Source organism: Eretmochelys imbricata, chromosome 9, assembly GCF_965152235.1.
Source record: "Eretmochelys imbricata isolate rEreImb1 chromosome 9, rEreImb1.hap1, whole genome shotgun sequence".
Lineage (NCBI taxonomy): Eukaryota > Metazoa > Chordata > Testudines > Cheloniidae > Eretmochelys > Eretmochelys imbricata.
Genome location: NC_135580.1, coordinates 17,139,375 through 17,166,747, shown reverse-complemented (window position 1 = coordinate 17,166,747; position 27,373 = coordinate 17,139,375). Strand labels below are relative to the sequence as shown.

Genomic DNA, 27,373 nt, shown 5'->3' with positions numbered 1-27,373 from the left:
GTTTTGTCCCTAAATCTGTGTTTTAAGACTTCTTTTAAATACATTGTACTATACTGGATATTGTTGCATTAGGGAAAAAAAAATACATTTCCAAAAGGGGCAGATTAAAATCTCTTCGACTGGTACCATTTTAATCCTTTCATTTTGTCAGGATGAGATCTTCGAAAAAGTAAAGTGCTTTATAGCATTGACCAGCCAGCTCTCCGGTTTTGTTTTTGTTTAATAATTCATACTTGAATGTACACTAGTGGAATCTGTTTCAAATTAATAGTTTTGTTAGATTCTTTTTAAACAGCAGTTTAAATGAGTGCAAAAATACACAATTTGAAGTTGATTAAAAGTTTTGAGCACCGTTTTAGGTTTCAGTTATGTGTATTTTGTAATGAAATCATATCTCCTATATGAGAAGAGCCTAAGGGCAATATCAAAGCCCTGAAAATAGTGAATAATATTAAGCAGCTTATTATTTTGCTAGTTTTTCTTTGTTAACAATGAAATTTGTCTAACATTAAAGTTGACGCCTTCTGTACCATCCCGTGATCTCCATGGATAACAAAATAAAAATTAGCATACAGTATTAATTATTATTATGTTATTTTTATTATTCTGATATTAATTATTCAAATAATTCCTTAAGAAACACTTCTTTTGCAAAGACTTTCAATGTTCAAGAAAGAAAGAAAGAAAAAGCTGGTACATTCTTTGTTTTAACTGTATTTCTAATGCATGCTCTGACCATGCAAACATTTACACAGGTAGCTTTATTCCTCTGAATAGTCCCATTGAGTTCAAATAAAATTGCTCATATGCATAAAGGATTGCAGGATTGGGGCCTTAGCATGTATGCTGTTTTGGGCAGGGACCATATTTTCCTATGTGTAATTAAATGGTGCAAAGCATATTGATGGTCCTCAGTAAACAACAAATAATAATAGAGCAAGCAATAATAAAACTAATATAGCAAATAGGTCACTTTGCAATGGTAATAATGGAAACAATTGTTAAAACATATATATTGTGATAATACAATTGGCCATTAGATTTTCAACAAGAAATTGTAATTGTGTGCATCTATTTTAAAGGGTAGATGGGGGCTTACATATCTTGCTATCTTTGTCAATTAGCCTGAAATGCATTGTCTGAACCTTTGACAGGCAATATTAGTGCTGATAAATAACTATTGTAATATTGTCACTTTCATTCATATTATTGATATGTGAAATGTAGGGACATTGGTAACAAAAGCAACGGAACCAAAGAAGACACACCAGGCAGCTCAAAATTTTTAACAGCAAATAAAACTGATTTTAATTTAGTTCATCTAGTAAAACAGAACCGTTAGCGTATTCTACTATCTTAATTAAATATTTAATTATCTGCATTAACTCTAGACTATACCAATTAACATTCCCTTAATGGATCTGTGAAAGCTTTTCCTATTTATGGGTCAGCCACAGATGCACTTTAGTTATAGTTGCTGTGACAGCCTTGAAGATGCTATGTTATAATAAGCTAAAGATACTGAGATGTAATAATTTTATAAACACTTTATGTGACCTGGTCAGTAAGATAAAGTTACTGTAGAATTATGTTGGGTTATTCAAATTTCCTGTTTGAATGTATTATTCTAACTTAATAAGGGGCTCTTGGAAAAACAAGCTTAAAGCAATACAATGGATCCAGATAAATAATTTCCCAGCAAACATGGTGGGGGGGGGGGGTCACAACAGAATGGTGTAATTCCAGACACCAGTTTGATATGATACAGTTGTTTTTCCATGTTGGGAGCTTAGCGATCAAAAGAACACAAAGGGCTTGTCTACACTTAAAAAGCTACAGTGGTGCCACTGAGCACTTGAGTGTAGACACAAACTATGATGATGGGAGTGGTTCTCCCGTTGGTGTAGGTTATCCACCTCCCTGAGAGGCAGTAGCTAGGTCAATGGAAGAATTCTTCCCCCGTCTACATGGGGGAAAAACACCCCTGAGGGCAGGAAGTTTCAGTGCTGTAAAGCACCAGTGTAGACAGTGCACCAGCACTGGGAGCCGTGCTCCCAGCACTGGTAGCTATTCCCCTCGTGGAGGCGGTTTTTTAGTGCTGTCTCCCAGCACTCTGCCACGACTACACAAGCAACGCTAAAACGCTGCCACAGCAGCACTTTAGCGTTGCTAGTGAAGACGTGCCCTTAGGTAGGATTTTTCATACTCCTGACTGATGTAGTTAAACTGACCTAACTTGCTATGTAGACCAGGTCTGAACAGTTAAAAGGTGAGAGGAAAGGGGTCAGTTCCAGGAGCTGCCGAGGAAAACAAGGTGACACAGAGAGAGGGTCTGAAGAAGAGTCTGTAGGAAGTTAGAATTACTAGGTCCTCCATATAGGAAATTGTTAGATGCCTGTTTAGCTAGACATACATACAGTCTATAGTTTTAATAGAGCATTTCAGAGAAAACATTCATGTTTAAATAATACTTTGCTTTCAGAAGGCTGTCTTGTCACTGGTTACCATGGTCATTGCTCCTAGAGGTAAGAAAACTGCAAGTGCTGAACGTAAGTCAGACCTTCTGAGGTAATCACAATAACCAGGGACTGCAGCCAGGGCAGTAGAGTGGAAGAACCCCATGATTCTAATCCAAGGAAGGTGATGGCGTGAGGCACAAGATCTAAGAGGGGTGCACTCAATGAGTCTAAGAGGAGTCAGATATGCATTTAGTGCAGTTACTGTGACAGTTGAAATGTAGTTTTTGTTTAAAGCAGAACTTTGCTAAAATCCACATACATCATCATATCAGTTTGAAAATGATAGTGCCAGCCAATTAAGGAACCTGGGTAGTTTATGGTGCAAATTCAACCTCATTTGATCAAGAGGTTTCCAAGACACAGCTCTTCCCCTCCCTCCAGTAACCTATTTTTTTTTAAAAAAAGTCATAACTATAATGATTTTTGTGCACAAATTTGGAAAAGTGAGTGGGGTGGGGGGAAAGGAGTTAAAAATCCACATGAAATATATCACTTGAATACCCCCAATTAAATGCAATGTGTCTGTACGAAGATCAAACTACTAGTCAATAGGAAGTTATTCACAACTGTACAGACTGGTCCATATTCCTGCCCACCACTCTCAGGTAGAGATGAGAGGTAGAGATCTGAGAGCACAAGTGCACATCTTTCTGATAAAGTACTCTTTAGGGGAACGGGCACCAGGTTGACACCCAGAAGCTCGTCTCTTCATCAGTTGACTGCATTTAATATTTCTGTACACTTCACAACCTTAATTATTGACCATGGCCTCATAACACTAGTGTGGAGAGAAGCAACCAGCATTCCCATCATTTACAGATAAGATAGCTGAGAGGTAGCATAAAGTAAAAAATAAAGACCTTCAATTTCCCTTTCTAGATGAGGCAAAGGAAGCCAAGAAGGCTGCACAATCATCTGAGAAGATCTAACTAACTAATCAGATCTTATTATCAAACTGTAACAGTTATCTGTGAGAGTGCGTGCACATGGTTCTCTGTGCATCGTTCTCTGTGCATGGCTGTGTGCCTCTCCATGTTCTGGTTTGAATATATGTATGCATGTGACTGTGTGTCTCAGAGTACATATTTCACACTGGAATCTACATCCAGAAACTATGTTTAAAGAGTTCTGTATGTTTTTGCTGGAAAAAGGTTTAAACCAACCACCTGGAACCAGACTCGCTGAATCATGGCTTGAGATATGGATCTTAAGTTCAAGGTTGGCTCCTTGCTTTAAGAGGCCATGTCTACACAGCAAGGGCCCTGCTCCCACACCAGTTTAAGGCAAGGTGTGAACTTAAACCAATATAGTTTTTCTTCTTCCAGTCTTAGTACCATCTATATGGGTCACCTCTTTGAATCCTTTTTCTCCATTCCAGTCTGTCTTGAAGCAGTTCCTCAGAAACTCTGCAGCTAATCAAATTCTTTTGTATGACATCAGTCCATCTAGTTTGCAGGCTTCCAAACGTTCTCTTACATTGAGAAAGTGGAGGGTAACACCCTGTGTCCTATATATTCTTCCACAATCTTCTTTTCCTGTACCCAAACCACCTAAGTTGTTTCCATCAGTTTTTCCTATAATTGGTACCAATATAATTATATCATTTTAATCCCCCCATATAGGCTTCCCAATTCTGCTATGAAGCTGCCATTTTGGGGCTGCTGATAAATTATGTAATGCACTGGAGAGGAGGCGGGTAGGCTAGGCAGGCCCTTAACTTTGCCTGACACAGTGTTTGTTTCAGTGGTACAAGGGGATAGGTGGGTCTTGGAAAAAACAACAACCCAAAAATGTGTTACATAACTTACAGACAGCCACTTTTCTGTGTTGCTTGGGAAGAAGTTTAAGCTAACCTGAAAAAGCCACTGGGACAACAGAATAAGAGTATCCCTACAGGGGGCTATACCAGTATGGCTATATTGTGTAACTGGTAAACTATCCCACCTAGTCAAGGTCATCCGCAGCTTGGGCCCCTACCCCTCTGTAAATCACACGTGGGACTCACGGGAAAGAGCGGCCCAGACTTTGTAACACGAGCTGCCAGACCTCGCGTTGGAGGCCTATTTCTGGCAGCCACATGACCCGCCACCCGCACTGAGTAGAGGGGCAGCCTTACCGGGACTACATCTCCCATCGTGCACTGCTCCACGCTGAATCGGGGCTCCCGCTCGCGGTGCTGCAGTGCACGATGGGAATTGTTGTCCACGCCCTGCCCACCGCCTCTGTTCCACCGTCCCCCGCAGCCCCACAAGACCGAGACCGGAGGATGACGCCGTGCCACTGTGGGAGGCAGGTCCTGTTAACTACGTAACGTGGAGCCTGGTTGGCTCCAATGTGGATGGGGGCAGAGACCTCCCAGGCTGGGACCGGAAGTGATATTCCGGAAACGGACAAGCGGTGCGTGTGCTGTCATCATAAAATGGCGGCCTGAGGGGAACGGACTCGGTTTCCCCTTCCTCAGGTGTGTGTACAGTTTTCCCCCACCCCAGCTGGGCCTCACTCAGCTGGCTCCGCCGCTTGGGGATTGGGCAGGCGGGACCGAATCGAACAGTCTTGGGGGGCTGTGGGAGCGGACGGGACTAAATCGCCCAGCTCCGGAGGGGTGGTGGCAGCGGCAGACGGGACGGAACCAACCACCCCCGGGGTATACGTGGGTGTAGACAGAGCCGCGTTAGCCGCTCCTTGGAGGGGACTGACTGGGCCGAGCCAGCCGGCTCGGAGTCGGGCGGGGGCTGACGTGATGGGAGAATTGGGGATGCGACAAAACCATCTGGCGGGGGAGCGGGGGGGAACCGGACCGAACCAAGTAACTGTGGGGGCCGGGGATTGGGCAAAGGAACCGCCCCAGGCAGCTAACTGAGGAGCGGGGGTAGGTGCCTCCTCCCCGCTGACACGCTGCCATAGAAACAAACAGCAGCAGCCCTGGGCCTCTGTCTACGCTGGGCACTTTACTCTCATTCCCCGCCGCTGGGTCGAGGCAGGCGTGCCTAGTGCAGCCCAGGGCGAGGTGCTGCCCAGCCCACCTGGCAAATGTGCTGGCTTTATACAGATGTTTCCCCCCTCTCTCTCGTTGCTGTGTTAATGACCCACGCAGACAGCGGCTACTGACAGCCAAGTACGAAGAGTGCCTAGCCAGGGCACTCACGTATAGCCAGGGAAAGTGATTTAAAAAAAAAAAAGGTTGATAGGATCCCTGATCTTCACAGCACTCCTGTGACATGGCTGTAAGTAAACATTATCCCCCTTGTATACCTAGAGAAAGTTATGCACAAAGAGGTTACATCTTGCCAACTGCCACACAGTTGTACTAGAACTCAGTAGTTTCCTAGTAACTGCTCCCATGATCTGTTCAATGGAAAAAATCTGTTTCTGTCAGGAGATACTCCACTGATTAGAAACTTTAACATTCATTTTACAGGACCATTTCTATAAAAGCATCAGGCTGATAGACTTGGATCAATGAACGATTCACCTAGTATTCAGATTTTGAGGGCAGGGGAAAATGTGTCCCCACATGCACAATGTGTCCTTTTCCCTCCCACACCTTGTCTCTATATGCATTAAGACTAACCGGTCCCACACTGAGAGGGATCCAGTGCTCTGTTTCTCGCTGTTTTTTATATTTTGCTCAAAGGACACTATATTAAAGTGAGTTGCACTGCAATGATCATGGGAACAGTATTGGACAGTGTCCCACTTTACAACTGTAATTTCATGTCTTTCAGACACAGTACGTTAACAAGTTTCTTTGCTTCTTTAGGCCAAGACACTCCATCCCCCTACCAAAATGCAGTATTCCCATCACTGTGAGCACCTTCTAGAGAGGCTGAACAAGCAGCGAGAGGCAGGCTTCCTTTGTGACTGCACGGTAGTTATTGGTGAATTCCAGTTCAAAGCTCACAGAAACGTGCTTGCCTCCTTCAGTGAGTACTTTGGTGCATTTTACAGGGATGCCTCTGACAATAATGTGGTTTTGGATCAGACTCAAGTGAAGGCTGATGGATTTCAGAAACTCCTGGAGTTTATATACACAGGAAACTTAAACCTTGACAGGTAACATACTTTTTTTTTTTTTTTAAATAAAGGTTGAGTTAAAGAAATTCAGTACTGATTTCTTTGCCATAAATTATGGAAGAACACGTTTAATTTCAGATACAGTACATACCAAAGAATAAAGGTCAGCTGTCTACATGGCTTTTAAAATGCATGTATAATACTACATATGAACCAAAAGGAACCCTATTATTATTTTCTATTCAAAGTGTGTGATAGTGTCTAGACCTGAAATTTGTTTCCTGTTTTCTCTTGCTAAGGTATCTAAACCCATTATTAGGCTATACAATTGCTGTCACCTAATTATTTTTCAGATTGAGTTGCTGTAGTTCTCTGTCTCCTCTCCCAGTCATCTACTTAATTTCTACACCAAAGCCTTTTTCTATGTGCATACCAGACTCACCTTGGCTACTCTGATCTCATGTGTTATATTAGGGGTGCGTGTGTGTGTATATATATATATATATATATATATATATTTTAAAAAAATAAAACTTAATTTGTGTAAGCCATCCAGATGCCATTTAGAGTGTGTCTGTGACAATTCAGACAATTCACATCCATATTAAGAGGCATATGTTCTCTAACTACAATCAACTTTCCATAGTGTCTATATAAATCTTCAAACTATATTTGGTCAAATGACTTGCTGGTAGGAGTTTTCATATTTGTGACTCTGGCTCTCTGGATTGAGATTAAAAAGATATCCTACTTAATTTCTGGGAGGAGAAGGATAACCCCCACAGTAATGTTGGTTGTACAGGAGCCCATTTTTCCTTATATACATAGACCAGACCTAGCTGCATAAGCAGGAAAGGCAAATACCAAAGTTTGAGAGAAGATGTAACAGGGCTCACCAGATGTAAGCAACCATGATGGGCCAGGGCTAGTCCTCCCTCAATTTCTCCTACAATCTCTGGGGCTGAGTGAGTTGCCCATCTTTTCCTCCATGGATCACCCTGAAGGTCACCTTTCCTCACCCAGAAGGACAACATTCCTTTCCTATGTCCAAGTGAAGCTCTGCTTCTAGGTATAACGTATTAATAAAATTCCAACCTTCAGCAAGTCCCTCTGAGAAATACAGTTCTCAAAAACCCCAAAATAAGGCAGGTTGAAATACAGCAATCCTCCAGCTCCACACTCTTGGCTGCCCACCCAAGAGTAAACAGTCCCTCTTCTCTAATTCCTATGCCCAGGCTGCCACATCTCTGGAGGACTCTCCACAGTATTTCATTCCCCAGGCTCCTTTCTTGCAAGTCCTACCCCTTCTTATGGGAACCTCCCTCTAGAATCAGTTCTCTAGTTCATGGAATTGGCCTACACTGACTGAGCTAGTTCTTCCCCTTTACCTTGAGGCTTCTATTTCTCAGGGTTTCCTCATCTGACTAGTTCTTTCCAATAGCTCCCATCTGCTTCACTCTCCCAACAGTTTTCTGCATTTCTTTCTCTTCACAAGAAGCTCCCAACTATCACTGTCTTATGTAGCACTCTCCTAGTAACTCTTACATGCTCCCTTTTCTCAACTGCTGCCATGGTCTGTATAGAGGCAAGGTGCCTTCTGTCAGGTGCTGTTGGGAGGCAGCTAACTAGTCACAGGTGAACTGGATCCATTTCCTCTTAAAGGGACTATTCACCCTGTGATAGATAGTTTAGGGACACCATCAATTCAAAAATTAGACTTCTGTATGAATTTGTTTTACCTGTTACTGTTACAAGTAACACGTCTTATTACTGTACCCAAAAGTGGTTAGAGAACAAATATTTCTCCATCTTTTTCGTTATTAACTTTGTGCACTTTACATCACTTTGTGTGTAGTCAGTTTTTCCTGTTGTTTGTGTGGGGTAAGAAAACAATTGCTTCCATGCAGAAGTAGTTAAAAGATTGGAGCCACAGACAACTTCACTCTGCAATCAGTGCTTGAGAGGAAAATTTATATAATACAAGGTATTCTAATCACTACCTCTGAGTACCAAAAATAGCAGGTTTTAGTTATTTAGGCTCTGATCCTGCAATTGGATCCACTCTGGCAGAAATTGAATGTGAAACTGTCAGTACAGCATCTTGGTTGCACAAATAAAATGACAAAAAGTCAGACAATGTAAGAGCATCATTAGTTCTGCTACACTGTACATATGTAGTACAGTGGGCGTTATTAAAAATGTGAATTTTTTACAGCACCACTGTATTTACTTTTTATACCGTTGTATTTTTGGTAGTCCCTATTAGACCAGGATATAGCTCATGTACCATGATAAATGTCTAGTTTTTAATAGTTTCCACGGTATTTTCTATTCTTTGTGTATCTTTAAGATATATATTTTTGTGGTAAAATCATGTACCTTATATATAATAAAATTTAATGTTCCATCAGCAGTGTGGACAAGTTAATGCAATAGATGGAACCTTAGTTTTGTATTTCCTGGCTTGTTATGATTTGAACTGTGCAACCCTAATGCTGAACTAACTTCGGGGTTTGTGTTCAAGATACTATTCTGTAGTTAATATTTATCTTTCTAAGCTATTAAAACCAATTACTGCAGTTTTTCTTTAAGAAAGTGCTTTTACAAACCACTGCAGCATCCTTAGAATGCTTCTGTAACGGCCGGCCTTGCCCTTAATGAAGAGAGGTAAAGAGAGAGGAAGAGGAGGAGAAAATAGATGGACAAGAAGAAAGGCAGGAAAGAAAGACAGATAAGACAAGAAAGGAGAATGGGAAGGAGAAAAGAAAAAAGGGGTTGAAAGAACACTTGTGGTAAATTCTGTTTTACTCACTTTAGTATTGGATATTATTTCACATGAAGGAATATTCAGAATATCAAAACTTGGGCTGACTTTCTGCACTTTACTACTTTTCTTTTTTTTAATCATAATTTTTTCCCTTTTGCATTTATACTGAATCCATATAAGCTTAGACCAAAGTGATCTGTATCATTCTTAATCATTTTATTGTACTGAAAGTAATTGCTTTGTATATTGTGTTGATGGAGAATAGCTTTGTTATTTAAAATCTGTCCTTTGGGGAACCTATTACCATAATAAAATCACTTTGTTTACCACTGATTTTGTTTCCAAGCATTGTAAGCTCCAGAGATAATTATTTGTTAGAATACTGTATAACACATATTTTTAGAAGTTTTTTTTTTTAAATCATTATAGGTTGACCTCTGTTCAGGTATAACAAAAGTATAGTGTCCTAAAGCTATACTTCCTGGGTTTTACTCCTGTCTTTGCCACTGATCCACAGTAATGACCATTTGAAAACAATTTTGTCTGTAAAACGGGGTTAATACATACTTCACAGAGGTGTTGAGGTTTTATTCATTGTCTGTGAAATGCTTTGAGATTCTTGAATGAAACCACTATAGAATTATTATTTTTGTCAGCTTATATGTCTCCTATCATATATCAGTGTTAAATAATCTCAAAATATCAGATATAAAGTTAGATTTTGTTAGATTCTCCTGACAGTTATAATTTTTAACCATGAAACTATTTTTAAATAAGAGAACAGCCATGTAAAAGTCTTAAAAAAAAAAAAGTCTTAGTCTCTTTTTCTTTTTGCGAATACAGACTAACATGGCTGCTACTCTGAAACCTGTAAAAGTCTTAGTATTTATTTATATTGATTCTCAGTGACACAGGTTTTCTTTGTCCAGAATATTGTCATTTAGCCTTGTTTCCTTGCAGTTGGAATGTTAAAGAAATTCACCAGGCTGCTGACTATCTCAAAGTGGAGGAGGTGGTCACTAAATGTAAAATAAAAATGGAAGACTTTGCTTTTATTGCTAATCCCTCCTCTACAGAGATTTCTAGTATTACGGGAAACATTGAACTGAACCAACAAACTTGCCTCCTCACTCTTCGAGATTACAATAATAGAGAGAAATCAGATGCCCCTTCTGCAGACTCAGTTCAGCCACAAGCAAAAAAAGTGGGTTTAGAAAAGAAATCTGCTCAGACCAGGAAGCGAAAAAAGACTTTTAACTCTCAGAAAAACATGAAGAATAAACCAGTGCAATATCAGAATGACATAATTGAGAACTCATCAGTCGATATGTTTTTAGATGCAAATAAACTGGCCACACAGATAACGGAACAAGCTGCCCAAGGCAGCGATAACTCAGAGCTACAGCTAGCGTCTGTGGTGGAAAGTGAAACTTTTGCAGCACAAGATGTTTTGATTCAGACTATTACAGTGAAACAAAAACGGGGGAAGCCACAGCAGAACTGTGCATTGAAAGAACACAGTATGTCTAATATAGCTAGTGAAAAGAACTCTTACCAACTGGAGAGCGCCGGAGAAGAACTAGATCAGAAATACTCCAAGGCCAAGCCAGTATGCAACACTTGCGGGAAAATATTTTCAGAAGCCAGTAGTCTACGACGACACATGAGAATACACAAAGGAGTAAAGCCTTATGTGTGTCAACTCTGCGGGAAAGCATTTACACAGTGTAATCAGCTGAAAACACATGTCAGAACGCACACAGGTAAGCTGTCGTCTTGTTTATAAGGGCTTCTTTTGTTTTTAATGATAGCACGGGGAAGAATAACTAGAAAGGAGCCCTATTTTCTTCTAATATGTTGTTTCAGAAGCTTCAAATCTTCATGCTGATGTTCTGTATATTTGGATGGTTACTGCTGGTCAGTGCTAATTGTATTCCACCAGTCTGTAATATTTTAAAATAGAAACTATGAATGTGTCTAGAAAAATAGTAGAGCTAGAAAGGATAGCATTACAGTTAAAGCACCCTGTAGGGAATACCGTGACTTCCTGAAGTCCCAGCAGATCTGATTCAGTCCTTTATCCTTGTAAGGTAAATAAGTGGAGTGCAATGCAGAAAATGTCTGACTGATATACAAGAGATCAGACTATCCTTTCAAGCTATGTCATATTAATGGCATTTATAATTTATTAGTTCACTGTCTTTCAGATTTCCATCATGTACACAATATAGTAATTTGTGCAGCTATTTATGTCTGTCAAGTCTTGATGTACCAGAATGAGTTTGATAACATCTCGGGTTGAAAAATCCAATCTCCGGTGGCAAGTAGGAAACTTCGACAATGATATTTTGTTACAGTGCATGGCTAAGCCATACATTATTACAAAATCTGAGCTTTAATTTAATTACAAAAAGTTTATAGCACATGGTTATGAGAATAACTTTCCAAATGTGAATTGATGCTGTCTGCAGAGAGCCCCAGTGCTTTTGCTGCTGCTGCTGCTCATAGCCTTCTCAGTAGGTGACAGAGTAAAATTGTCTACACACAGGTGCCTTTTACTGCTGTTATTCAGGACTCGAGGGGAGGAGTGAAACTTCCAGAAATGATGTCACTTTCATTATGCTCCCGTTTGGGCAGATTCAGGCAGTGGAGCTATTTCCAGGAATCTCAGGAAGGAGTTAGAGTAGGAGGAAATAAGAGGGTGTAAGGATGGGCAGATGAAGAACTCCTTTCCCTTCCAGTAGTCAAGAGGGAAGGCTTCAAATCTACCAGATGCTGACTAGCCAGAGTCTAATATGAAAATTGGAGCCCCTGAGAAGGGTCCAAGGACAGTGTTTTTGGTAGAAACATCAGCAGTGCATTTCCCTTTTCTGGTTCTTGCACCTGGACTTCGCATGGACGGGTGGGAAACCTTATCATTTGCATCAGCCACTCGATGGCAGATTTAGTCCTCTAGAGAGCAGGTATCTGGTAATTTATTTTTTTGTCAAGCCTTGATCTATGGCATTATGTATTAAATTTGAGGATCTCTGAAACCTCTGCCTACTAACAGATTCTGCACTACTATAGTAATATAAACTCATGTTCTCCTACGATACAGTCACATGAGACCTAGGAATAGTACTTAGCACATATTTATTAGAGAATACCATAATATCTATTAAAAAATAGTGGATGGTCAGGGAACCGCTGTTAGCATGCTGCAGCAGAAATATTAGCAAGAGCAGAAGAACATACTAGTTGGACAGACCAGACGACTTAATAGGTCTTCTCCAGCTCTAATATCTAGGATTTTGCATAAGTTAAAATGATTCTGTGCCTACTGACAATGCAGTGCTAGTATTAATTGTGAAGAATAGATTTTATTAAAACTAATAGTTAATTACCGGAGAATTTTCAAATGGTGATGCTTTAAAAAAATTATCTGCTGCAGTTCTGATAATGTGCAGACTCAACTGCTTGATTGTTGGGTGCTATGTGGCATCACTAAACAAGAAGTACTAGGGTCAACTCCTGAGTTTGGGTCAACTAACTTAACTGAAGGCTTTCTTACATAGACACCAAGACAGTGGAAAGGTAACAGTTTATCTCTTTCCCAGGGGAGAAGCCATATAAATGTGAATTGTGCGACAAAGGCTTTGCCCAGAAATGCCAGCTAGTTTTCCACAGTCGTATGCATCATGGAGAAGAGAAACCATATAAATGTGATGTATGTAATCTGCAGTTTGCAACTTCAAGCAATCTGAAGATCCATGCCAGGTGAGTGAAAGTACTAATTAAAGCCCTGATCCTGCAAACACTTATGCACAAGCTTAGTTTCATGTATGAGAATAGTTGACTTAAACAACTACTTGCTCAGGAAGTTCAGTGTGTGTGTGCACTTGCAGGATCAGGCCTAAATAAATGTTGTACTTGTTTTTGTCATTCCCAGTCCTTCCCTACTTTCAGCTCCAGGTCTTCATTGCAGACTAATGTATGTACTCGGCCTGCTTCTTCCACCCAAGGTAGTGATTTGGAACAGCAGTCCATGTGGGAACATTCATCCTAGCACCCCTGTTGCATTTGGTAATTTCTTCCCTTTCTAACCATACTGAGAGAAGAGAACTACTCTGCCATTGTTGTTTTGGTGAAGGGATGAGTCCATTTATATTCTCTGGCAGGGGAGAGTACAATGTGTCTCTCTGCAGTAGCTGTCAGCGTTGTTGGTAGTCAGCTTTCATACTAGAGTGACACAAGTCTTGCTTACTTCTCAGGGTTGACCTATTGCCTGTGCAATGCCCTTAGCCTGATCCAACAGCCACTGAGGTCAGTGGGACTCTTTCCGTTGACTTTGGGAATTGGAGCAGTCCCTGAGGGTGAGAAACTTCCATCTGAAAACTAGACTTTAATCTTACTCCTGTTAGGCCACAAAATATCACCATAGTGAGGCCAGATATAAGATATTAACTGGTGTAACACAAAGTTCCTTTCATCTTGTGTCCTCTTCTCCCTTGTGTGGGATTCTCTAAGGCGTGTGTTTCTTACTAGGAAGCACAGTGGTGAGAAGCCTTACGTGTGTGATAGGTGTGGGCAGAGGTTTGCTCAGGCCAGTACGCTGACGTACCATGTTCGTCGCCATACAGGAGAAAAGCCGTATGTGTGTGATACATGTGGAAAAGCATTTGCAGTATCCAGTTCTCTTATCACTCATTCACGAAAACATACAGGTGAGGATAAGTGGGCTGCTGACTGAGCTGGTGTAAATTGGGGATCCATCTTGGAGAGGGTTGGCTGCAGCGGAAGAGGTGAAGGGAGCAATTAGTGATAATGGAGTCTAAAGAGCAGGATTTGGGGAGGGAGTGGAGTAATGGAGTCTGCATTAGTGGGTATGGACTCTGTATAGAAGAAAGGACCAGAGTTGTGTTGGCTCTTTCCTTGGGCTTTTCCTTGAGGGTTGCTTAGTGGTGCAAATCTGAATTTTTATTGGGGTTTGGGGAGCTCTTCACACCATTGTACACTGACTCTGTTTAATATGTATTTTACATACACATCTGTATATTGAAATACTAACCGCCTTGTGTGCCCTTCAGGAGAGAAACCATATATATGTGGTATTTGTGGCAAAAGTTTTATTTCCTCAGGAGAGCTCAACAAACATTTTCGGTCTCATACAGGTCAGTTTCTGGATAGGCCACTTCCTGTGTTGTAAATTTTTTTCAGTATGATCTTTTGCATTTAAAATTATGTACTATGCTATAATTGAGACAAATTAAGAGGACACACTGTATCTGTGTTAACTCATTTAAAAATTGATTAGATAGTTTTTCTTTAAATAAATCTAAATTGTTGTAAATCTAAAATAACAAGACTTCAGCAGAGTAGGGAATCAGGAACTCCGATGCTAAACTTTCTCTGTGCGAGTCAGCATGTCACTTAACCTCTTGGTGTCTCTGTTTTCTCAACTGTAAAATAGAGATTATACTTTTTTATCCATTCCTTGGATTATAAAGTGTGGTCTATTTGTAAAGCATTGTAATATAGAGTAACATGGGAATTATTTAAATATTAAAGAAAATATTCACGTTGTAGTATTAATTTTCAGATAAACATTAGTACAAAGACAAGTTGGGTGTCTGATCTGCTTCAAATGAAGCAGTCAGTCCTGTATTCACCATTTTCATCTTGTCTTTTTTTGAATGTTTTCCTTCTGGATACTGTTTTTAGATGGGTTTAGTTCATAAAGCTGTTAAAGTAATTTTCATTGCAGTTATTTTGCCTTTTGTCCTATAGACAGCTTAAGAAATAGTTTTTCTCTGTTCTGCAATTCTAACTGTCAAACCATTTTTCAGGTGAAAGGCCATTTATCTGTGAACTGTGTGGAAATTCTTACACCGATATAAAAAATTTAAAAAAGCACAAAACAAAAGTTCACACAGGTAAGTATTAGTCTTGTAAAAATGAATTTTTGGGGTCAAAGAATAACAATTCTGCTTTAGTGTTTTTAAATGTAACATAAAATTAGATAAGAAAAGAGGTCTGTTTAATGCCTAGAATATCTGCTCTAATGGCACCCAAATCTTTCAGATAAGGATTGGAAAAAGCAGGCTTTAAAATGGAAGGTCCTGGGGAGATGTTAAAAAAGAAAATGCAGTGACTACTACAGTGTTAAGCCACTATTGTCAATAGGGAGTGGGGGGCTGCTGACAAGACTATTAACGTTTAAAAATCTGGTCTCATCTAATAAAACTATGAAAGATTTCTGCTCTAAGACAGCTGTGAAAGTCATCTGGGTCACAAAATAATTTTGTGAATCCTATTCAGTATGGCTCTACCCCACATCTGATGGCTCTCACAGGTATAGATTTGAGGTGAATGATTCACAGCAGTTCCAGGAATTACTCTTCCTGATTCTTTGTAGGCCCAGATGTTCCTTTATGCAATAATTAAAGATGGTGAGTTTGTTCGGGTTTTTTTTATATAGTCAAAGTTAATCCATGTCTGAGCTGGATTAACAGGCACACAAGCTCAGATAGACAGCTGGTGCAACACTTACAATTAGGAATTCTATCCTAAAAAAGATTTCTCATTTATACCTAGTCCTGTTCTTCCTAGATTTACATGCAAGTGTTTGAATGGCAGTAACTTTGGTATACAGATAGCTTACAGTACAGAGCATGGAGGAGTTATATGTGGGCAGTTAAAATGATAATGTAAACAACCTCCCTCCAGACTGGCTTTGCATGCCTTCTTACAGTGGATCACATCTGTCCATACTTAAGTGCATTAAGTCCATAACTCCCTTACCTCTAGTTGTATAAAAAAAGAAATCACGGGGGCTGGCCCAGACAGTGCAGGGGAGAGACTAGCAGAATGAAAGGAGAAGTAACATGCCGTGGCAGCTTTGAGGATCATGGACTGGTGAAACTGCATGTAGAGGATGGGTGGGGAGGATCTAGTAAAGCAGGAAGATAACAGAAGGGAGTGTCAGGGAGAGACAAGCTGTAAGCTGCTGGGGAGGGTTTGTTGGAAGTGTAGCTGGAAGAATAGTGAAGAGACAGGTTGGGAGAGGGACGTAGAGGCTGCCAAGCAAAGGAGGGCCAGGCTGGGGGAGCTGGAATGTGGTGCAGGCTGGGTATGTGGAGACATGGACGATGAGGTGAGAAAGAAGCAGAAGTGGTGGCAGAGAGAGAAGGGAGTTAAAGTAGCATAAACAGGAGAACTGCAAACCTTTGCTTAGTGTGTGGCCCTTGCATGCTACCATAATATTGTATTAGCATGGCATGACTAATTAATATCCTTATCCAGCCTCAGCAGGGCCTGAATCAATGCCCTACAAAGATTCGGGGTGGGGGAGACGTGAAAGTTTTTAATGAACGGTCCACTGTCACCCATTTCAGCTGAGACCTGATCAAAACTGATTTTTCAAGTGCACTTGTACTCTAGAAAGTGACGGTGTAAAAATAACCTTCTTCTGCAAAAGTTCTGTTCTTCCTAGCACTGTGTTAATTGAAAGAGATGATGCCTGACATGCCCATTGTTCTACAGCCCACTGCTAGAATATTTCAAGGAATCCCTGTTGATTTTCCTCATAAACTGTGACCTTAAGGATTTGTTACTCTACTGTGGCCCAGATAACAGAGGCTCTGTTGTGATGTATCATTTCTCGAGCCGTCATGACCTGGACACGGGCACCAGGGACTTGATACTTAAAGCTCAGACTAAGCTCAGACTGGCTTGGTGGCTGAGTTTTAGGCAGTGTCATTCTCAGACACCCCAAATGCTTACACTTAAAGAACTCTTTTTTTTTAAGCCTACCAGCCAGCTGGATTAAAAGGATAGCTTTGCAGTGCTACAGAGCACCCTTGATAAATTTTGAGCAATTCTCTATCCAGTCTTTGTTCCCTAGAAAAGAATAGTTGTAACAAAGTGTTTTAAGGGAACTGAACTAGGTGTACTTGTTCCTGCTTCCAGGGTTGGGGGAGAGGGAGACTGGACTAGATGACTTCTCGAGTTTCCTTCCACTCCTGCATTTCTATGATTCTATAATTTGAGGGTGGGGGACTGTTGAGGTTTTTTGAGGGATAAAAAAGGTTAATCTCTTAATTTACCTCACCCACTCAATGGTTTTTCCTGTCACAAGTGTACTTTTCCTTACATTAATTGCAGGCATTTTACTTTTTCCTCATGAATGAATGTGTTATAAATTTTGTTTGTTTTGTTTTGAGGATCTGAAACTACCCTTGATTCTAACACAGTTGATAATTCCTACAATGAGCAAGAATCCATTCAAAATCAAAAAAGCCCTTTGTCAGAGTCTGCAGATGTGAAGCCTTCTGAGATGTCTTTACCACTTCCTCTTCCCATTGGGACTGAAGACCATCAGATGCTGCTGCCTATAACTGGTAATCAGTCTCCTTCCTCAGACACATTGCTGAGGTCTGCTGTGACTGGATATTCAGAACCTCAGTTTATTTTCCTGCAGCAGTTGTACTGACTCTGTGCAATATGGGAACCAACAAGACAATCCTGGTAGTGAACACACACATTATTGGTAAGGTGAACATAATCATCCAAGCTGTTGGACTTACTCTTTCTCGTTCTTTTAAGTGAAGACATTTGGTAATGTATCTACACTGTGCAGTGCTGTTTCTCATTTCTTGTTAAATTTTGCTAATCCGGAATCATATTTATCATTGTAATTGACCACTGACTTTTCCTAGGAGGAAATACTTTTCCAGAGCACCTGCCTTAAGAAACGTGTGCTAAATAGATACGTAACTGTACTCTGGAGATCTCCTCCAATGCTCATACAGAGCTAACATGTTAGTGTCATTTGTGAGCAGACTTTCAAGCCATATTTTTGTAAGTTAATTTACTTTAAATACCTTAACTCACAGGTGTGGTCCTTGTACGCAGCCTTGTATAAAAAAAAAAAAAAAATTGCATGACAAATTTATTAAACACAGGCTCCCAACTCCAGGCCAATGTAAGAGGAGTATATGATGGCAACTGGGCCAGTTCTTTGGTGAAATGTTTTTGAAGCATTACTGGTGTTAATCAGAAGCAGCTGTTTCCCAGTCAGACTAGATGGAAAGCTTTGGGCAAATGCCATGACAGGTGAGGGAGGCTTTTTCCTTGAGCAATGATTTAGAGGCTAGATAGCACATAGCCTTTCCCTTTCCAAGGCCTGGATTCACATTCAGATGTGACAAACATGAGTTTGATCCTAGCTGTCATCTATCCACATCCCCCAAACATCTCGTAGTTTGACAGAAGTGACAGTCTTCTGCTCAGGAGAGGTTAAAAGATGGAATATGATGAATGGTGTAGGTCAGATTGGATTAAGATTATTTTAAGTAAGAAGTTATATTGAGTTAGCTGTGAGGAGACATGGCTAGCAAATGTCTGACTTTCATCATCATAGTTACTAATATTACAGTAGCACCTAGAACTCCCAGTCAGGATCAGAGCCCTTTTGGGTTAAGCACTGTACAGACACATCAGTTCCTGCCCTGAAGAGTTTACAATAAATGAGCAATAAATTTACTCTAAAAAAATTAAGTGAAAGCTAAAGATGGGGGTGTTTTAGTAAAGAAGATTGATCCAAGGCCCTAAACTTTGGGGTTGCCCACAATAAGCTCTTACTATTCCATGCCAGAATTCAGGAGGGCATAATAGAAAAACATTTCCTTAAAAATAAATGCAGTGTTTATCTACTGCTTTATTTCCCATGTCAGTAGTGCAGTTTTAGGCAGTTGCTGTGGTTTGTAGCAAGACCCATGTGAAAATGGTTTGTTTTTTATGCCACAATGTGTGGTGTTATTCTGTTTTGTTTGTCTTGTTTTTTTTAACATTCTTGTGCAAGGGTTGGCACACAGGGCAGAAATTAGGGTCTTCAATTCCTCTGTCTTTTGCTGCTGCTTCTGTCTGCTCTATGGTGCTGAGACAAACTACTCTGTCCTCTCTGCTAAGGGTTCTTCTTAAGGTTTCTCTTGGACTCCTTATTTCCTCACACCAGTTGGTTTCCACTGAACAGTTTTCATGTGGAGTCTTTGTGTTGACATCCAGAGTACATTCCCCAGATATGTTCAGGGCTTCCTTCTGAGTCTGGTGGAAATGAGTTGCTGATTGATGATTTCATGGATCTCTTAATTGGTAATGAAGTCTTTCTCACTGTCCAGAATCTTTCATAGGCACTTATTTTCAATGGTGTCTAGTTTTCTGTCTAACCATTGGTAGATCTCCATCTGTCACAGCCATATGTTAGCACTGAGATTACATTAGAATTGAAAATTCTCAGTTTTGGTCTGATGCTCTATCTCTCATTGATTTCCATATTAAGGTTAGTAAATGCTGTGGGTGCCTTTCCTATTCTTGATGTCACTTCCTTCTTGTGATGTGTAGTGGTCAGTATGGTGCTGCCAAGGTAGATGAATGGGTTTACGTTCTTGATATTTTTGCCATCTAATATTACTGCTTGAAATCTAGGTTTCAAAGATGTTTGGTTTAGGTTTGTTTGTGCTAGGGCTCCACGGCCCCCCTGAAAGGGTTCATGGAACCCCAGGGGGCTGTGGACCCCCAGTTGAGAACTGCCGTACTAGAGGGACTTAACAAAGATAGGCAAAGGTTGTTCTTTGCAAGGTTGTCTGTCTTTATTAGTAACTTTTCATGGGTGTCATTCAGCATGATATCATCAGCAAAGTCTAGGCCTTCTAGACATTTGTCAACTCCCCCACGCTATACCAGTATTAGTATTGCTAATACACTTCTTCAATATTCAGTCTATGGCAGTGCCAAACAGCAGCAGCAATAAAATGCAGCCCTGTTTCACGTTAGTGTCCATACTGAACCATTCAGTTGTCTGGGTGTCCACCTTTGCAGAACACTTCACATCTCTGTACATGGCCTTGATGATGATTACAACTTTAGCTGGGATTCCATAGGAGTGAAGAATGAATAGTCCATAATGTAGGTCTATCTTTGAAAAAAAAAAAAAAATCAGTGAAATTGTTGAGGGGATCTTGCCATTCTATACTTTCTTCTGTGGTGGTCCTTAACTGAATATTTGGTCTACACAGAATCTCTTGGGCCTGAATCCAGCCTGTTTTCTATGCTTTGCATCCACTGCCTCTTTCTTCCTGTTTAGAATCACACTACCGAAGGTTTTCCCTGCAACAGAGTAGTGTAACTCCTCTCCAGTTGTTACAGTCAATAAGATCACCCCTTTTGGACATTCTGACAATGATTCCATGTTTCCATTAGTCAGGAGGCTTCTCTTTTTCCCAAACTTTATGGGACAGCTCTGTCAGTTTCATTAAGGTGATAGTATCAAATGCTTTTAGCATTTCTGCAGTGATTTGATCATCTCCTGCTGCTTTGTTATTTTTTTCAGCTTCCTGATTGTGGCCTGTACTTCTGTCATCTCTCTTGGACTGATGGTAACGTCACGTTGGTCAGGTTTGCATGTTTAAATGGAAGTCTGGTGCTGAAGTCGGCCTTGGTCTGTTGAGGACTTCTGTGAATGCTTTGCCCATTTATTTTTCTATTCTACCTTAGTTGTAAGCATTTTTCTATCTTTGCTTTTTATTGGCCCATGTCCTATTCTGAAATTGACACACAGGATTTTAATCACTTGGTAAATAGCCCTGACATCCATAATAGCAGCAGCTTCAGCTGCTAGATCTTCAATGTTTCTTCATTGATCTGCCCTTGTGTTGCTTTTCACCGCTCTATCTGCTTTCATGCACTCCTCTGCTTTTTCCAATACTCTGGTTGGTTTTAGCATTCAGGAGTTTTCCTTTGATATCCAAATGTGGCTACTGCAGCTTGAACCACATTGTCTGTAAGCTGGACCCAAGGAGTTTATATTAGCTTTTTCTTTAACAAGCAGCGTTTCTGGTGTCTGACAGTGTCACTGCTTAAGTTCCATTGTGATTAGTGGGAGTGTTTTTATGCCTCACCAAGCCAATCTTAGAACTGTCAAGAATAATCAAATAAAGAGCCACAGAGGCATGTTTTCTCCAGTCGAAAACAGCATCTGTGATATTTTTAAGTGCATTCTTTGCTGGTTGTTTATTTGTTGATATCATTTTATCTGCATTGGTGCCTAGGGTCTAGGCCTTGGTAAACAGAAGAGCATAGAAGATACCTATTAATATAATTCCTACTCTACTCCCTAAAACTCATCTTTACCTTAATTAAAAGGGCTTTGTGAAAAATTTCTTAGTGGATTTATCCTCTGCAAATGGAACCCTGAATCCTGGGCATGGCTCTGTCTTTTATTTGTTGCTTTCTTTATCCATGTGTTTGTTTTTACTCTTTGTCTGTACCTTTTAAATTAAATAGACCTTTCATCTTTTGTTGTTTATCATTTTAAATGTGACATGTGTAATACTGTTTTTGATTGTTTAATTCTTAATTACATGCGGTCAATTTGCTGTTGAGGGTTACTGGACATTATGAAGTACAACCAAGTCTCCCAAGAGTCTTCTCACTGCAGTAAAGCCAATCCTTGTCATTGCTTCCTGACCTTCGCAGTATTTGCTTGTCTCCATCATGTCTATGCCACAGCATTTGCCAGCATCTACTATCCTTCAGCACACGGGTGTAGGACATTGGACGAATCATTTTGAGTTTTCAGTGGTGCAGTGTGGCTTTTTTCATTCTTTTGAAATCTTTGTTTTTTCCCTCGTAATCTTTCAAGGATTCCGTGTCCAACTGGTAATTCTGTGACTGAAGAATCGCACCAAAAAGCAGGGCCTTGAATATAAGTGACAAAGGTCCACTCCTTGTGACCAGATCTAAGGCTGCATTTTCTACCAAAAATACAGCAAAGGTATAAAGATGAATGCAGTTTCAATAATTAGTATTGCACAAAAGAAAAGCCATCTTAAGTGCTCTGCCAACTTATATGGTTACACTGCTCTTTGGCAAGTTCATCTTTAAATGTACTAAAGTACATCTCTTCTGATGTCCTTACTGCTTTTTTAAAAAAAAAAGTTTAACTTGTTCAGAATTACTGAGTAACGCATATGTTACCAGAAGAGCAAACTAACTCTGAAAAACACATTCCTGTGTAGAATATGCATTCCATAAGAATGTTTGTTTCAACTATTCTTATATTTCTAAAATTTTAGATTACTACAGTATTCTTACATTTCAGACTTAAAAAAAAACAACAGTGCTTAGATTTATACTGGATCCAGTTTAGATATTTATAGAGGTGACATTTGCTTTATATTACTCATTTAGTTTTCTTTATACACAGGAGGATCATCATTTTTACAAGACAGCGGTTTTAAACCTCTCTTCACAGAATACACAGGTTCTGATAAAGTTGTTCTCTTGCAGCAATAATTTAATGAGCTGTACTCTTGAGTACCAATTCTTATCCTCAACTTTGATGAAAATGACTCAGCTGCTGAGTTGATTTCCCTTAAATATATTAATTTAATATAACATATAATTTAAAAAAATGTGTAGGAGTGTTCCAGCTGGGTGCTGAAGAACTTTGAGAGAGAGAGCTGTCCTGCATATCTGTGGCAATGCCTGGAGTACTTTCCATGCCTCTCTTATGTGGCGGCTTACTGCTCTCAAGTTCAATTTGGAGCTGGAAGTTATATCAAGAGGATTGATGGTCCATGTAAAGAGTGAATGGGGGAAAACGTGGACGTCTTAAATAGTCAAATGCTGTTAATAGTTAACCAAAGTTCTCCTTTCTGAAAAATGAAAGTGGGACCATTAAAATTTCTTTAAAATCTTGAAAAAGACTTCTAAAGACGATCTCAAGTGTGATCCAAATCTCAGCAAGTCCACTAACTTCAATTGAAGTTTTGCCTGAGGGCTTGTCTACTCTTGGAAATTTACCAAAATAGCTAGCTATTCCAGAATGGGGAGTTATACCAGAATAGCTATTCTGCAATAATTTTTTTGGTAAGTTCCAAGTGTAGAAAAGCCCAGAGTAAGGATTACAAGACTGGACTTTGAGACGCCGTTGGTAAGACTTACAGAAATAGGTCTAGATAAGAACTAGTAATCGATTTGGGTTAAGTTATTTTTGAAGTATTTTTCCTGTATATACAAAGTGTTTTTCCTTCTGCTATGTGTATATAGTTCAATTCTTTTTTTATAATCCCATGGGTGGGGGGGTGTACATACTTAGGTTGCAGTGTTTATGTTAGGCTTTAATAAACTTGTTTTGTAATTTTCCCTCAGCTGGTGTCTGGTGTTTGTAATTACAAAGGGTAGTAATTAAAGGAGGAGGGAAGCAGTCTAACATAACCACTATCACAACACACTACACTAGCATCAGAGAGGGCTCAGAGACAGCCCTTAGCATTGTATACAGTTGTATAGGAGTTATTTGGGAACAGCATCATTCATCACATTTTCCTTCCAACAGAAAAAAAACCACCCAAGTCCCTTGCTACAAGGCAATATTTTGGGTGTAAAGGAACAAAAAATTTGTTCTAAATACTACTTACTATAATTATTTTTGAGCACTGAAAGATGCAAAGCAGTGTGCAAAACAGTGTAAGTTTACCCCCATGTTTTAAAGCAGATATAAACTACTTTGCAGTGAATGTCTTCTACAAAGGATATCTTAATTTTTTTAAAAAAATCACTTGTATTTTTTTCTATGGAGACAGTAGAGCCTGTTGGCTAAAGCACTGTGCTACTGACTTGCTCGGTAACCTTGGGCAAATCATAGCCCGTCCCCGTGCCTCAGTTTCCCCTTGTAAAGTGCTTGGAGTGCCGAAGATGAGAACTAGGTAGCATTTTAGCTATTACAGTTTATTCACAGGAATAAAGTAGTAGTTTCTTGCCTATAGTAATTTTTTTATTCAGAAATATACAAGATAACTTAGTCCTTGGACAGAATTTGTGATTTTGACTATTTTAATTTGAAGAAACCTGCTGAAATAAGTACTGTAACAGATTTAGAAGTAGTCATCTTATAGCACTCTCTGATAAAAAGTATGTGAAGGAATTAGTGGTGTTAGATATGTGGACAACTTTTGCGGATAATGTCAATGGAACAGAATGCTGTCACAGGCTAAAGCTCTTACTGTTAAATAATGAGGTGTAGTGAAGGTGTTCTTTGAAAATACACATCACTTATTTTCAAAGTGGATGCCATTTATCCTTTCACATTTTGTTTGTGATGTTATTGCTCTCATCAAACCAATTAAAATTAAAACACTGCTTTTGGCAGAGTCATGGTTACTTATCACAGCCTATTTTAAGCTTACATTACTTTTATGAATAAAATTATCCATCATTAGCATTAATCATTATATAACAATCTGTAAGTTGTTAATTTAATCATTAGAAGTAGTTTGAACATAAATGTGCAGCAAAAGGGGAGGATGATCTACCTTAAATTTTGACAAAGAATATAAACACACTATCATGCTTCTAAAATAAACCTACCACTAAGGGTATGTCTACACTAGAAACTTAAGTTGACCTATATTATGTCTACTTACAGCCACCATGGTAATTATTCTGGTGGTGCCTGTCCACACTACCCTGCTTGTGTTGGTGGCGCACCAGGAGTGCTTCCACCGACCTAAGAGGGGCAGTGTGGGAAGCCCAGTCTCTCAACTCTGCTGGCAGCTCCCTGCTGGGAGCCTGGCTTGCCTCCCGCCCGCTAGGCTTCACGCCCTGGCTCCCAGCCGGAAGTGGGGTCCAGATGCCCAGCTCTCCAGGGAGATGGGTGACAGCTGGGCTCTAGCTACGCTTTCTTGTCAATTTCACGGCCGTGCCATGAAACTGACAAGACAGCCAACAGCCTATGTAAGTAACAGACACTGCATCACCCTAACTACACCAACATAAGCCCTATACCTCTTGTGGAGGTGGACTTATTATGTTCGTGTAGTAGGGCACTTACATCGGCGGGAGCAAGGCTGTAGGGTAGACACTGACATAATTAGGTTGACGTACGGTGCTTTACGTCAACCTAACTCTGGTGTAGACCAGGCCTACCTAGCAATAGGAAGAAACGTTATCTGGAAGCAGGCTATTCCATAGCTGTCTGTTATGGGCCAACATGCATCTTTCTCATTGACACTGGGAGACAGGATACTGGAGCAGATCAATCACTGGCCTAAGTCATTACAGTGATTCTGAGCTGCATGGTATCTAACAGGCACAAAAGCCCAACGTCTCTCTCTCCACTTCCAGGGCTAAGGCTAACTTTGTGCATGGCTTTTTTTTTTAATTGTGTTGAAGGAAAACTGTATTGAAAAGGCATTTTTTATGCCTTGGCATGAACTGGTTGGGCTCATACTGATCTCTGACAAGGAACTCCACAGCCAGGGTCTACACCACTGAGTGTTCTATTCAGAGTGATAGTTGGAACTTAGGTCTATCCAGCTGCATTATTCCTGTAAAGCTGTTATCTTGGGGAATTATAAAGAGGGTGCAGTTTCCAGGTCCCAAACTCTAACAGCATCTATTCTCTGTTAAAGTACAGTCTCTTATCACCTTTGCTTCAGAATCATTTATATGCTATTAAATAATGTTAAGTTTTGTATAATTATTCTTTAAGTTCCATTGCATTCTCCTTTCTATAAAATGCAAGATAATACATGGTTATTGTCTGGAAGATGAAGTAAAACTAATTTGGTCCAACCTCAACAAGTATGTTTATGATATTTAAGTAGGGCCATCTCTGTTCTGAAGTACTTAAGTTTTACGAAAGGGAAAAAGTTGAATAAAATGTGCTAAATATTTTTAATGAGCTTTCCCAACCCTTTCAATGTGAAAAACAATGAAGAAGTGTACTGAAGTTATTTACAGTCTTGCAGAGAAAATGAGAAGCTGGTTTACAGGATAGAATATTTATAAGTTTCTCCTGCCCCAGTTCTCTTAATCTAAAATGACAGAGAACCAAGGTTATTCTTGAACTTGGTTATTTGTCCACATAGCTAGTATATGACCATCTAATGTAACCAAATCATCCCAATTCTTCCTATTTTATCTTAGCCTTCATCTTTTTTTGAAGACCCTTAAAAGGAGGAGGAGTTTTGGCTCAGCACAGAGTGACAAGCCCAAGCCGTCCTCTGAGCTTGCTGTATTAGCTTAGCGATTGCTTGGTAACACATAGTTCTACAGCAACTGGCTAGTTAGTATCTCGTCAGTCAGATTTTGTTACTTCCCCTTATGAGTGTAACTATTTTTGAGAGCAACTCAAAGAGTAAATTCTAAGTGAGCACACACAATCAGTATCAATACCCTCTTGGATATTTCTGCCTCATACAGCGGAGCCCTAAGTAGTCCCAAAGCGCTAGGAGAGCAACGTTGTGGCACTAAGAGTCAAACTAACAATAATACTTACATAGTTGCTCTCTAAGTGCATTGCTGTAGCTACTTGACAATTTTGCTTTATTTTAGAAGCCTGATTTTCTTGCCAATGTACACTTTCTATTTAAGGGCATTATAAGCTGTCACTTAAAAAACCCCCAACTTTGTGCTGAACGTTGGGAAGATACTAGTGCAAAGTACTGCTATCACAGTTGGTTGCTCTTCCTCTGTTAGAGGGTGGATCATATTGACTAAATGAGCGGGCAGAGAAAAAGACAGAAGCTTGAGACAATAGTCTGTAACAGAGACTATCCTCTCTCCTTATATAAAAAATGAATGCAATTAAATCCATGCACTTTCATCATAAGAGTCCTTTAATCATAGTCTGGGTATCATTTACCAAACTTCTGTTTACCTACAGCAGTGGTTCTCAACCCACAGCCCAATCAGCACACAGCTGTGGCCCATATGACATCCTCAGGGGCATAGAGGTAGTATGTATATTGTGTGGATGCGGCCCACATGCAGTTTTCTGTGTTATATGTGGCCCACCATGCTAAATAGGTTGAGAACCACTGCCTACAGCAACAATATATACTTTGTTAAAAAGCTCACGTTGGACTCAGTTTGAGTTGGTTTTATCTCTAGTACTTTTCAAACTTATATTGGCACACTCCAAAATAACCTCCTCAAGAAACTACATACTATCATTTTGATTTACAAAGAAATAAGCCAGAAAAACCCTCAAGCTGATAGATATAAATGCATCAAGTTGTTACCTTGT

General features: G+C 39.9%; 1 protein-coding gene across 7 annotated transcripts; it reads left to right on the top strand.

Annotated features, from left to right (window-relative positions):
* The first annotated feature begins 4,921 nt into the window (after positions 1 to 4,921).
* Positions 4,922 to 23,492, top strand: MYNN (myoneurin). 7 transcript variants are annotated; one of them, XR_013347028.1, is made up of 10 exons: positions 4,922 to 4,980; positions 6,280 to 6,572; positions 10,261 to 11,063; positions 12,900 to 13,059; positions 13,810 to 14,006; positions 14,370 to 14,453; positions 15,129 to 15,215; positions 17,505 to 17,681; positions 21,983 to 22,114; positions 22,547 to 23,492. XR_013347028.1 is itself a non-coding variant. In XM_077825511.1 (9 exons), the coding sequence occupies exons 2-9, from the start codon at positions 6,307 to 6,309 to the stop codon at positions 22,009 to 22,011; spliced, it is 1,803 nt and encodes a 600-aa protein (XP_077681637.1). In that variant the 5' UTR covers positions 4,922 to 4,980; positions 6,280 to 6,306; the 3' UTR covers positions 22,012 to 23,492. The 7 variants fall into 7 exon arrangements, 4 of the variants coding, with proteins under 4 accessions (XP_077681637.1, XP_077681636.1, XP_077681633.1 ...); XR_013347026.1 differs by having other exon boundaries at positions 17,505 to 17,830; positions 21,983 to 23,492; XR_013347027.1 differs by having other exon boundaries at positions 17,505 to 22,114.
* The last annotated feature ends 3,881 nt before the right edge of the window (positions 23,493 to 27,373 follow it).

Bases quoted from the DNA above. Each gene is read 5' to 3' on its own strand.
- MYNN (XM_077825507.1), top strand. From the start codon at position 6,307: ATGCAGTATTCCCATCACTGTGAGCACCTTCTAGAGAGGCTGAACAAG. The intron at 11,064-12,899 runs GTAAGCTGTCGT...TCTCTTTCCCAG, and splicing joins ACATGTCAGAACGCACACAG to GGGAGAAGCCATATAAATGT. The intron at 13,060-13,809 runs GTGAGTGAAAGT...GGATTCTCTAAG, and splicing joins AATCTGAAGATCCATGCCAG to GCGTGTGTTTCTTACTAGGA.